Source organism: Eubalaena glacialis, chromosome 9 (genome assembly GCF_028564815.1).
Source record: "Eubalaena glacialis isolate mEubGla1 chromosome 9, mEubGla1.1.hap2.+ XY, whole genome shotgun sequence".
NCBI lineage: Eukaryota > Metazoa > Chordata > Mammalia > Artiodactyla > Balaenidae > Eubalaena > Eubalaena glacialis.
Window position 1 is genome coordinate 57,084,597 of NC_083724.1, and position 13,855 is coordinate 57,098,451.

At 35.4% G+C, this 13,855-nt stretch overlaps 1 protein-coding gene across 7 annotated transcripts in view; it reads left to right on the plus strand.

Moving 5' to 3' along the window:
• Nucleotides 1-13,855, plus strand: part of RIC1 (RIC1 homolog, RAB6A GEF complex partner 1) — a 164,366-nt gene that overhangs the window by 25,531 nt on the left and 124,980 nt on the right. For 6 of the 7 annotated variants that reach the window (XR_009702088.1, XM_061200396.1, XM_061200400.1 and 3 more), the window contains exon 2: nucleotides 12,148-12,255. Coding sequence is in view for 5 of the 7 variants with exons in the window: in XM_061200396.1 (XP_061056379.1) it covers nucleotides 12,148-12,255 (108 nt within the window). In the remaining 2 variants the exon portion in view is untranslated. Of the gene's footprint in view, nucleotides 1-12,147; nucleotides 12,256-13,855 lie in introns of those variants that run through there. The other variant, XM_061200401.1, reaches the window with a different exon arrangement.

The following is a 13,855-nucleotide window of genomic DNA, read 5'->3' on the forward strand; positions in this document are numbered from 1 at the left end:
GAAAGTGAGGCTCAAATAAAGTAATTGTATAACCTAGAGGAAATTATTTAATAAATGGCAGAGCTGAGATTCAAACCCATGCTTAATGCCAAAGCTGATTTCGTGGAGATTGTCCCGTGCTGCTTCTCCTATAAAGTAAGAACAGTAACAGTTGAGACAATCTGTTTGAAAGATATCTTAGCAACAACTCAAGTAAAACCATATTCAAATAGTTCTATTCAGACTTAAAGATTGTTTAATAAATGCCCACTAAATTTCAAGCACGGTGTCTAATAATCTTTTGGTATATTCTGTTTAAATGAAATGGTACTGTGAAGTAGAATGTATTTTTTTTCCATTTTAGACATTTTCATAAGCCTGGGTTCCACCAATTTTGAGGTTGAACTAAAGGAAGATTATGAAACTTAGCTGGAAAGATGGCATATAGGAAGAAGAAAAGTCTTAAAACGATGTATATCTCAAACCAGAAAAATGTATTGTTTAGTGTATTTTAAAATGTTTATTATTTTTCTGGAATAGGGGAATTAGGTAGTCTCCCTAAGTCTATTTTCCGGATAACTGATGCTATTTCTTTAAGTCCAACTTATAAATCTTAGTTAATTTTTTTTTTTAAACTCTTTCTGAAGTTCTATTATTTGTTTTTTCTTTATATGGCATGTAAGTAGTATGTAATAGTGAAGACTTTAAGCCAAATAGTACATAAGACTTCTAGAGTCTTTGTTGTTGATATCATGATGTGCTGTTGAGGTATGTTGGTCTGTGACCCACAGTTTGCTCTTGACTATATGCTAGGAAACGGAGATAAATTATACAGATTGCATACCTTCAGCTCTGTACAGTTTGTTTCTAGAAATTTCCACCTCTAATTATGTCCAATTGTGTACACACATAGGACTAAACTGATGCTTCTCTAGAGGGACTAGTGTGGTTTCCTTAATTAATGAGATTTAGGTATTTTTTCCCAATTTAAGAATACAACCAACCCCTTATTTTCTTTATAAAGTTTTATAAAAGTTTTAAAACATACAGAACACCTGGATACTCACCACCTAGAATCAGCAATTGTCAACATTTTCTTTCTCATTTAATTGCTTGGGTGTATATGTGTATATGTCTGTGCGTATATATTTGTGGGAACTCTTCGAAAGTTGGAGACATAAGACACTACACTAATACCTAACTACTTAGTGTGCATCTTCTAAAAATGACTTAAATATACATAACCATAATATGAAAATTAATAATTCCCTAATATATTCTATTATGGAGTTTGACTTGAAAATTTCCCCAGTATTCCCCAAATTACTTGCATAGCCTTTTTCTTATTTTAAAACAGATCTACTCAAGGATCACACGTTCCATTGGATTGTTATATCTTAACTTAGAAATTGTTATCGCTTAACCTAGGATAGTCTTCCTTCCTTCTCTTACTTTCAGTTATTCAATATGTAGATTTATTTTGTTCTTAATAGATTAGGGCACTTTTCTTGAAAGATCACCCTCACACTCTGGATTTGCTTAGTTGTTAATGTTTTCCTTGAATCTGCTATAATTCTTGTAAACTGAAAGTTACATTTAAAGGTTTGATTAGATTAAAGTTAAGCATATCTAGTGTGCATACTTTATGGGTGATTTTTGTATTCATGAAATTAATTTTAAAAGTGTTTCTATTCAAGAGTACTTGTTAATTGAGGTAATATTGCACAGGATAAAGAATAGTAACATGGTAGGAGGTAAACAGTCTGGTTTCAGGAGCTTGAAAGTGGGACTCAGGTATTTCTCAAGTATTACTCATTTCGTAAAGGAAAGAAAGAAAATAACCAAAGTTTATTGGCTGTCCTTTTCCTGTAGATGAAGGTGATCATCTCAGTTTAATGCCAAGAGTATTGGTGTTGAGATTGAGTCATCAGTCACAGTCATCAGCTGCTACCCTTAAGGAAGATTGCACTTTGGAATTCGAGGAATGTTTGAAGCATGGAGTTAATTACTTATCACTACTGACATGGTATCAGTAGAAGAAATTGCATGTTACTGATAAAAGTGACTTGTGTACTTTGAAAATAATACCTAATGGACTGTCAACAGTTAACCAGAAAACCATTTTTGAAAATCATCTTAAACGTATTAGTAATGTTTCCTGCGTTTGTAAATAGTATTTAGTATACTTAAATGATGGCTTATTTATTTATTTACTTTTAGACTTTTTTTCTTAATGTACAGTGATGTGTTGTTCTTAAGTGGATATTGACAGACGTATATACTAATGTAATGACTATTCCAATCAGGATTCAGAATATTTTCATCCAGAAAGTTCCCTGTGTCTACTTCTGGTCAGCCTGGTTCTTCTCCCCATTCAGGTATCTGGTGGTCCAAGCCCTATACTGCCAGAGAGTTGGGCTGATCTTGTCATTGCTTAAGCTGTAGCAGAAAGCAATATGTTACTGGTGTCTTAAGTAGGAATTTCAAATACATTATCTCAAGGAAGCAGTTGGGAGTTTTGTTCTGTAGTATTTTTAATAATGTGATCCTGGGACATTAAAATAATAAAACAGCAACAAATAATATCTACAGTGCTTATTGAGCTCTAAGCGCTCTGCCAAGTGCTGTGTTATTTATTTATTCAATTTTTGCAGAACCTACCAGTGAGGTAGGTTCTATTGTTAGATTTATTTTAAAGATGCAGAAACTGAAGCATAGGAGAAATTAGTTTGTTCAAGCTCTCAAAGCTATTAAATGGCAGAGCAAGTATTTGAACCTTGCGTTCAGACTTCAGAGCTTGTATTATTAACCACTGTATAATATTCCCTGTTAGTATATGTGGGCTTAGCAGACCTTCTTGAGCTGGTCAGGGAATCTAATCACCATTTATAGTGAATTTTCCTATATGAACAAAAGAACCCCAGTAATCAACTTAAAAAAACAGATATTGGAACAGTACCTCTTTGAAAGTTGGTGATCCCAGTTAAAAAAATAGGCAATGGATTTGAATAGGTATTTCTCCAGAGATGATGTAAGGTAGCCAATAACCACATGAAAAGATGCTCAATGTGATTTATTCATTAGGGAAATATAAATAAACCATAAGATACTACCACACTCACTAGAATGGCTACCATTAAAAAGACAGTAGCAAGTGTTGGCAAGGAGGTGAAAAAATTAGAACTCTCATGAACTGCTGGTGGGAATGTATAATAAAATAGTGCAGTCACTGTGGAAAACAGTTTGACAGTTCCTCAAAAAGTTAAACACAGAGTTATCATATGACCCAGCAATTCCATTCCTAGGTATATAGCCAAAAGAATTGATAACAGGTGTTCAAACAGAAACTTGTGCATGAGCATTCATAGCAGCATTTTTCACAATAGCCAAAAGGTGGAAACAACCCAAACATCCATCAACAGATGAATGGATAAACACAATGTGGTATATCGATACAAGGGAATATTATTCAGTCATAACAGGAATGAAGTATTGATACATGCTACAACATGGATGAACCTTAAAAGATTATGCTAAGTGGAAGGCCACATGTCATATGATTCAGTTTATATGAAATCTCCAGAATAGGCAAATCCATAGAGTCAGAAAGTAGATTATTGGTTGCTAGGAGCTGGGGGTGGGGGTGGGGAGGGAATGGAGAATGACTACTGATACAGAGTGTCTTATTGGAGTGATTTAAAAAATGCTCTGAAATTATATAGGACTGATGATTGCACAACTCTGAATACACTAAAGTGCAGTAAATTAGACACTATAAAAAGTAAAAAGTAGACTTTAAAAGTTGATGACATTTAGTTTATCAGACATAATATACACATATAACTACTTGAAAAGTGTAGAATAGAATTTCCTGGAGGCTGGTATATGAACTCTTGATACTGTGTGGTAATCTAGGGAAAGACGAGTTGTTTAATCAAATAAACGGGAAATACATATACTGTATCTATTGAAGATTTACAGCGTACATCAGCCCACTAAAGATTTGCTAAAGCTCTGTGGTAAAGAAGCCTGTTCAATGTTAACACAGGATTTTTGTAACTGAATTGGTCTTCAGCCCTTTAAATGAACAATCACCAGTTCTACAGAACCTACTTCATTATATCCAGCATGGAAACCACCGGTCACATATTATTAAAAATTTTAGTTTATTAAAAATTCAGTAAAATAAAATCATTTCCTTAAACTAGCCACATTTCAGGTGCTCAGTAGTCACATGTGACTAGTATATACTGTATTGTATAACGCATTTCTTTTGTTGCAGAAAGTTTGCACAGCCTTAGTAGACATACACAATAAGACATACAGTCATAGGATGTTTTTATTTACTCTTAGTGCCCCACTTCTCAATTATTATAGAGCGTTACAAAGAGAATGTTATGGGTTGAATCATGTCTCCCGCCAAAAGATATATTGAAGTCCTAACCCCCAGTACCAGAAAGTACTTTTTATGCAGAAAAATTCATGCCTACTTGAATCTGTGTTACCATGTTACAAGTTACAAGGAAATATCTGATAGACTTCTTTAGATATACATATATTTAGACACAGAGGCAGTTCTGTAAGGAGTAAAATTGCCTCTTAGAAAGGATTTTTGTTTTTAATAGAGTCAACAATTAATTGGGAGCCTTTAAACACGTTGATTTCTGCTATTTACAGAGTCAAAGTAGTGCTTATTAACATTTATGCAAAATGTAAGTCACTAGAAGAGAGGTGAGACTGAAGACTGCTGGTTGTCTGCTTTACATAAAAATGTAGCAGTTTCATAAGCCCACGTTATTGTACATTATTCTTTTGATATGGATACAAGCAGAATAACAATATCAGGTTTGATATGCTTTCTGACTCCCAAATTAGGAAAGTCATTCATTTTGAGAAATGAGAAGTTTATAAGATATATAAATATTGAAATAGTTAGAAATAAATTAGTAAGTACTAAAACATACTATGATTTTAAATTAGTGATTAAATATTGTCACTCTGATTGGCTCTTTTACCTTTATTAATCCAGTAGGCGAATTATCATCATTGCTGATTATAACAATAGAAACCTTTTTAAAAGCCCCTTTTTTGATTGGTTAACGTTGTCTCCTTTGTCATCACATTAAAAAATAATCTTTCAAATAGGTCAGAGATGCCTAAATCATCAAAAATAAAGATAAAGATGCAATTTACTCTAACTTGTATCTTGCATGTATGTATTGTAGTTGTGAAACATTACAATCAGTTTTTGTTGTTTTTGTCTTCTTTCTGTTCCTCCTACCTTCTGTCATAGTTCAGGTTTCTCTTTTAGGTTTTTGCAACAGATTCTGAGTAGGCCTCTGTAAGTATGTTTTTTTCCCCCTTTAATTAGTTCTTCAAAAGACCATCTAAGATAACTTGTTTTTAACTTTTTAAACTTTTTTAGGATATACTTGACATAAATATAAATATAATTGACATATACATAAATTGTACATGTTTACAGTGTAAATTTGATTAAGCTTGATGTGTATACACCTATTAAACCATCACTATAATCATGATAATGAACATATCCATTACCCCCAGGTGTTTCCTCCTGTCTCTTTGTAGTGGCTTCCCACTGCCCTCCATCTCTGGGCACTCATCTGCTTACTTTCTCTCACTGTAGATTAGTTTTCATTTTCTAGAATTTTATATGAATGAAATCAGACAGTATGTACTTGTTTTTTGGTTGTTCTTGTGTGTCTTTCACTTAGCATAATTATAGAGTAAATTAACATTGGTACAGTATTATTAAAGTACAGATCTCATTGAAATTTTCCCCAATTTTTCTACTGATGTAGTTGTTATTTCTTAGTCTTTTCCATTCAGTAATAGTTGTTCAATTTTCCTTGTCTTTTATGGCCTTGATCCTTTTGAAGAATACGGATCAGTTCATTTATAGAATCTATCAGCTTGGGTTTATTTGATTTTTCTCATGAATGGAATGCGCTTATGTGTTTTTGGCAGAAATTATGACAAAAATGTCCTTCTCAGTATTATATCAAGGAGTTCATGATGTTCATATATCTTACTATTGGTGACCTTTACCTTGATCACTTGGTGTCTGCCAGGTTTCTCTACTATAAACTGTCTTTCCTTTTGTAGTTAAAAAGGAACTGGGGGAAGATATTGTGCATATCCTATTTTTCCTGAAACCTTTGTTCACTGATTTTATGTCCATCACTGGATCTTGTCTGCAGCTAATTATGTGATGATTCTCTACATCCTTTTTCCTTCTATATTTATTAATTGGAATTCTATGTAAGAAAGAGCTGTCCCTTTGCTTTCATTTATTCAGTTACTTATATTAGTATGTTTTTGTATTTACGTGTTAAATACAACGCTGTAATTATTTTGTTTAAATTTTTGCCTATTTAAAAAATTGGATTGTATATATACATATATATATTTTACTGCATTTTAAGAATTCTTCATTTGTTGTGAATACAAGTCATTGATGCAGATATATGATTTGCAAATTTTTTTTCCAGTTTGTAGCATGTCTTTTATTCTTTTTAGTAGTGTTTTTTGAAGAGAAATAGGTGATTTTTATAAGGACTAGTCTGTCAGTTTTAATAATATTTATTTTGTGAGTCATGAAATAAATGCTGTGTCTTATCTAAGAACTCTTTGCCTAACCCAAGACCACAAAAGATTTTCTCCTATATTCCTGAACTTTGATGGATCAGGTTTTACATATAGGTCTCTAATAGGTGAATTAATTAATTAATAGATGTTATGCATTTATTACTATATTAGGTTATTTTGATACTTTCATCTTTTAACTTTTATACTAGGATTAAAAGGAATTACTTATCATTATAGTATTCTGTATTTGTCTATATATTTACCTCTACCAGTCAGTTTTATACTTTTTTATGCTATAGTGTTGCCGTTCTGTGACCTTTCATTTTAACTTGAAGAACTCCCTTTAGCATTTCTGGTAAGTAGGTCTAGTGGTGATGAACTCTGTCAGTTTTTGTTTGTTTGGGAAAGATTTTAATTTTCCTTCTTTTTTGAAGGGTAGCTTGCCAGTTATAGTATTCTTGGTTGGCGGCTTTTTCCTTTTAGCACTTAGAATGTATCATCCCACTCCTTTCTGGCCTGCAAGGTTTCTGCTGAGAAATTTGCTTATAGTCCTATGGGGGTGCCCTTGTACATGACAAGTTGCCTTTTTCTTCTGCTTTTAAAATTCTCTCTTTGCTTTGACTTTTGACAATTTAATTTTAATTTGTTTCATTGTGGATTTCTTTGAGTTCCTCTTTGGGGTTCTGTGGGCTTTTTGTATCAGGCCATCCATTTCCTTCCCCAGATTTGGGAAGTTTTCAGCCATTATTTCTTTGAAAAAGTTTTCTGGTCATTTCTCTTTCTCTTCTTCTGAGCATACATTGATCTGCTTGTTCGTATCTCACAAGTTCCTTAGGTTGTTTTTTTACTCTTTTTTTCATTTTTTTTTCTTTTTGTTTTGTGATTGAATGATTCCTGATGACTTTTCTTAGACCTTTTTTCTTTCTGCCTGATCTAGTCTTCTGTTGAATCCCTCTAGTGAGTTTTTGTTTCAGTTATTATATTCTTTAGCTCTGTGATTTCTGTTTGGTAGTTTTATATTTATATATAATAAATTATATATATAATATGTATATAAAAATATGTTTATATATATATTTTTAATTTATTTTATTTATTTTACTTCTGGCTGTGTTGGGTCTTCGCCACTGCACACGGGCCCTCTCCAGTTGTGGCGAGCGGGGGCCACTCCTTGCTGCGGTGCACAGGCCTCTCACTGTGGTGACCTCTCCCACTGCAGAGCACGGGCTCTAGGCACGCGGGCCTCAGTAGTTGTGGCATGCGGGCTCAGTAGTTGTGGCTCATGGGCTCTAGAGCACAGGCTCAGCAGCTGTAGCGCATGGGCCCAGCTGCTCCGTGGCATGGGAGATCCCCCTGGACCAGGGCTTGAACTTGTGTCCCCTACATTGGCAGGCGGATTCCCAACCACTGCGCCACCAGGGAAGCCCCTATTTATATATGTTTATTTAATAATTATTTATTTAGTATTTTGTCTTTGTTGAAATTCTTACTTTGTTCATGCATCGTTCTCCTGATCTCAGCGAACATCTTTATGATGGTTATTTTGAATTATCTGTCTAGTAAATCATATATGTCTATTTCATTAGGGTCTCTTTCTTTTTTTAATTTATTTATTTTATTTTTGGCTGCATTGGGTTTTTGTTGCTGTGCGCTAGCTTTCTCTAGTTGCGGTGAGCAGGGGCTACTCTTTGTTGCGGCACGCAGGCTTCTCATTGCAGTGGCTTCTTTTGTTGCAGAGCACAGGCTCTAGGCACATGGGCTTCAGCAGTTGTGGCACTTGGGCTCAGTAGTTGTGGCTCACGGGCTCCAGAGCGCAGGCTCAGTAGTTGTGGAGCACGGGCTCAGTTGCTCTGCGACATGTGGGATCTTCCCGGACCAGGGCTTGAACCCATGTCCCCTGCATTGGCAGGCGGATTCTTAATCACTGTGCCACCAGGGAAGCGCCATTAGGATCTCTTTCTAGAGATTTATCTTGTGTCCTTTGGAACATATTTGCCTGTTTCTTCGTCTTCCTTGACCCTCTTTTTTGGTGTTTGTGCATTAGGCAAAGCAGCCACCTCTCCAGTCTTTATGGATTGGCCTCATATAGAAGAAGATCCCTACCAGTCAGCCCAGCCAGAGATTCTGGTGGCATCTCAAAACTATATGCTAGTTCAGCATGTTTACTTTATTCTTTGCGGCTGCCTGATGTCTAGGTTATTCTACATCCCCTCACAGCATTAAAACAAGTGAGACTGAAGCCATTTTTCAGGCAGCCTCTAAAAAAGTTGGATCATTTGATAGTTTAGCCAACTCTTTCCCTCCCTTGGGAGAAGCTGAAAGCTGTGTTTTTTCATCCACTTGCTCTGTGCTGAGCTGGGGGGAGGAGCTTTGGGAACTGGCAGCCCAAACCTCGGTCTCTATTCTCATTAGCTACCTGGTGGCTAAATTATGCCAGGTCTCATTATTGCCCAGTGGAAGGCAAGACAGACCCCCCCCCCCTTTTTTGGGCAGCCCCCGGAAAAGTTGGGGCATTGGAATTGTGGACTAATCTTTAGCTCCCCAGGGAGAAGTTGGGGTTGGGTTTTTTATCCACTTGCTCTATACTTAGCCAGGGAGACGGGCTATGGCAACTGCCTGCCCAAACCTCTGTCTCTGTGCTCACTAGCTCCCAGGCAGCTAGATTTTTCCAGATCCTGTCAACACTCTGAGGCAGGTAAGACAGAACCCATTCCTTTGAATAGGGCCCATAGAAATCGGGCTTTTGGACCTGTGGATCAACTGTTTTTTTCCCAGGGAAAAGCTGAGAGCTAGAATTATTTTCTCTGCTGACTCTGTGCTAAGCTGTGGAGAGGAGCTGTTGGTGGCTACCAGTCCAACCTGTTGTCTCTGTTCTCCCCCAGGTAGCTAGATGATGCCGGTTCTGACAGTGCTTCAAGACTGACAAGTTAGAAGCCTGTCCTCTGAGGATCCCTGTGGAAGGGTTGGGGCATCTGACACACAGACCACCCCTTTTCCTTTGTAGGGATTAGCTGGGAGTTGGAGGGTTTCATCCTGATTGTATGGCACTGTGTTGGTGGTAGGAATTCTGGTGAGAAGGTGTCCTGAATTTCCCTACCAGCTTTGATGAGTGTGATCTCTCATTCATCCAGCATTCAGGTGCTTTTCAATTCGTTTCTGTATTTCTCACAAAAGGGGATTTGTCTGCGAATTGTCGTGGGGGGTGGTGGGGAAGAGAATCTAGGACTTTTTACTCTGACATTTTGTTAATGTCACTGCCCCCAGGGTATTTGTTTTTAACTTTTAATTGATATTTGAAGTACAGACAACTAATGCCTAGCAGTTTTAATGTGTTTGGAGCTTTGTTAGCTTCTTAGAAACTTTTGTGTTTGACTTGCAGAGATTAAAAAAAGCTTCTAAGGGGATGACCTATGTAACTTTGGAAAATGGCATTGTAACTCGTTATTCTAAGGCTAAAGTAGAAGAAGTTATCAAAAAAAAACTGTATTGTGTTTGGTAAATTTGTTTTTTTATAGGGGTATAGTTAGCAATTCCAAAATACTGTATACATATGGTAAGGTTGAACAAAGAACTAAATTAGTTGTATGAAATGATAGCCAGGTTCTCACTGTCTGAAGAAAGTTCCAAATAAGTAAGGGAGAAGGCTAGAAAGAACCACATTGTGCTTGATTATAGTCACATATGTTTTTGTTTATAAATACATGCATATATTGAAAGAAATATGTAGAGATACATGTGTATATGTGGGTTAGTATAGGTTCATATACTTCCTACTGTGTTTGCTGAGAGGACCTACAAGTAATGACACCCTACTAGCAGTAAGCATCTTGTTTTCAGGTCTTCTTTTCTAAATACTATCTCTAATAAAAGAGTTAGGAATCCCTGAAAAAATGGCTGATTTTAGGGCAAGGACAGACAGAGTACAAGATGACCTTGTGGAGCTTCTTGTAGTGCCAGAAAGTGGATGTCCAGTTGTTCCAGCATCATTTGTTGAAAACTGTCTGTTCTCCATTGTGTTGCCTTTGCTTCTTTGTCAAAGGTCAGTTGAATGTATTTATGTGTGTCTGTTTCTGGGCTATTCTTTCATTGATCTGTTTTCTTTTCTTTTGCCAATACCACACTCTCTTCATTACTGTATCTTTATAGTAAGTTTTGAAGTTGGGTGGTGTCAGTCTTTCAACTTAGTTCTTTTCCTTCAATATTGTGTTGGCCGTTCTAGGTCTTTTGCCTCTCCATGTAAACCTTAGAACCAGTTTGTCAATATCTGTAAAATAACTTGCTGTGATTTTGATTGGGATTGTGTTGAATCTGTAGATCAAATTGGGAAGAACTGAACATCTTGACAATACTGGGCTTTTTAATCCATGAATTTGGAATATCTCTCCATTTATTTTTTCTTATTTTATTTTGTTCATTGAAACTTTGTAGTTTTCCTCACATAGATCCTACACATATTTTGAATTTATACCTAAATATTTTTGTTGAAAATTCCACTTGTTCATTGCTAGTATATAGGAAAGCAGTTGACTTGTATATATTAACATTGTATCCTGCAACCTTGCCATAGTCACTTATTACTTCCACAAGTTTTTTTGTTACTGTTTATTCTTTCTGATTTTCTATATGGGCAGTCATGTGATCTAAGAATAAGTTGTATTTCTTTCTTCTCAATCTGTATATCTTTCATTTCCTTTTCTTGTGTTCTCCCAGTATGATCTTGAAAAGGAAGGGTAAGAGGGAGTATCCTTATTTTTTGTTCCTGATCTTATCAGGAAAGCTAGTTTCTTCCAATGAGTATGTTGTTAGCTATAGGTTTTTGTAGATGTTCTTTGTCAGGTTGCAGAAGTTCCCCTCTGTTTCTAGTTTGCTGAGAGTTTTTGTCATGAATGGGTGTTGGATTTTGTCAGATTCTTTTTCTGCATCTATTGATAAGATCATGTGATTTTTTTTTCCTTTAGTCTGTTGATATGATGGTGGATTATATTAATTTTCAAATGTTGAACCAATCCTGCAGATCTGTAATAAATCCCACTTGATTATAGTATATGATTCTTTTTATACGTTGTTCGATTTGATTTGCTAATATTGTGTTCAGGATTTTTGCATCTATGTGCATGAGAGCTCTTGGTTTGTCATTTTATTTTCTTATAATGTCTTTTCTGGTTTTAGTATTAGGGTAATACTGGCCATAGAAGGAGTTAGTATTCTCTGCTTTTATCTTGTGGAAGAGAGTGTAGAAAATTTGTATAATTTCTTCCTTAAATGTTTGGTAGAATCCACCAGTGAACCCATCTGGGCCTGGTCTTTTCTGTTTTTGAAGATTATTAATTATCGATTCAATTTCTTTAATGGATATAGGCTTCTTCAGATTGTCTTTCTTTATGGTTCTTTTTAGTTGATTTGCTTGGACTGTTTAAACTCATTTAATATTGGATTATGTTATCTTTTATTATACTTCTAGAATTATTAAAATATTGTCAGAGTGTACTCCATGATGTTATCTTAAATTTTTTACTTTTTATGAGATATTAATAAAATAAAACTGTTTTCTTCCAGCCTAGTGTATTAATCGTAACCTACAAGGAACCTGCAAAATCATCTTCTCAGTTTGGATCCTACAAGCAAGCTGAATGGAGGCCAGATAGTACCATGATAGCTGTGTCAGTAAGTACATTTTTCAACTTTAATGCTGTTTTTTATGAAATCATTACATCGCATTTAAATTTAATTCTCTTAGATGAGATCCTTTCACTTTTTCACACCCATTAGTATTTACCATCTGTGATAGGAATTGCTGTACCGATTCTTCTATTCAGGTTACTCCTACTATATCGTCTTTCTTGATTCTTTTACTTTCTCCCATCCCTAAACGGTGCCTATATCCTTTTCTTTTTATTCCTCTCACTTTCCTGTTTTGTCCTTGAAGTCTAATCTAGATTTTTTAAGCTTTCATCTGTATTTACGTGGTACTCCCAAGTTTATGTTATAAATCCTGCCCTCTGTTCCCAAGGATGTCTCATAAAAATGATAAACTTTGTGTTTACGTCATACTACATTCTCATATCTATTTGGGTTTATTTCTGCATTTCTCCTCTATTCCATTAATGTGCTTAGGTCTGGTTAATTTTACCTTTTGATTTGCATTTCTCTGATCATTAGCGATGTGGAGCATCTTTTCATGTGCCTGTTGGCCATCTGTATGTCTTCTTCGGAGAAATGTCTACTTAGGTCTTCTGCCCATTTTTTGATTGGGTTGTTTGATTTTTTGTTATTGAGTTGTATGAGCTGTTTGTATATTTTGGAAATTAAGCCCTTGTTGGTCACATCATTTGCAAATATTTTCTCCCATTCCATAGGTTGTCTTTTCATTTTGTTCGTGGTTTCCTTTGCTGTGCCAAAGCTTATAAGTCTGAATAGGTCCCGTTTTTTTATTTTTGTTTTTATTTTTATTGCCTTAGGAGACTGACCTAAGAAAACACTGCTACAGTTTATGTCAGAGAATGTTTAGCTTATGTTCTCTTCTAGGAGTTTTATGGTGTCATGTCTTATATTTAAGTCTTTAAGCCACTTTGAGTTTATTTTTGTGTGTGGTGTGAGAGTGTGTTCTAACTTCACTGATTTACATGCAGCTGTCCAGCTTTCCCAACACTGCTTGCTGAAGAGACTTCTTCAGCAAGAAGAAGAAGAAGAAGAGATGACTTCTTGCCTCCTTTGTCAAAGATTGACTGAGTGTGGGTGTGTGGGTTTATTTCTGGGCTCTCTGTTCTGTTCCGTTTATCCATATGTCTGTTTTTGTGCCAGTACCATGCCATGCTGTTTTGATTACTGTAGCTTTGTAGCATTTTCTGACGTCTGGGAGAGTTATGCCTCCTGCTATGTTCCTTTTTCTCAGGATTGGTTTGACAGTTCTGGGTCTTTTATGGTTCCATATAAATTTTAGGATTATTTGTTCTAGTTCTGTGAAAAAGGTCATGGGTAATTTTGTGATAGGGATTGCATTAAATCTGTAGATTCTTTGGGTAGTATGGCCATTTTAACAATATTAATTTTTTCAGTCCAAAAGCATGAAATGTCTTTCCATTTCTTTGAGTCATCTTCAGTTTCCTTTATCAATGTTTTATAATTCTCAGCATATAAGTCTTTAACCTCCTTGGTCAGTTTTATTCCTAAGTATTTTATTTCATTTTTTGGATGCAGTTTTAAAGGGATTTTTTTTTTTAACTTTCTGATATTTCATTGGTAGGGTAAAGAGGTGCAACTGATT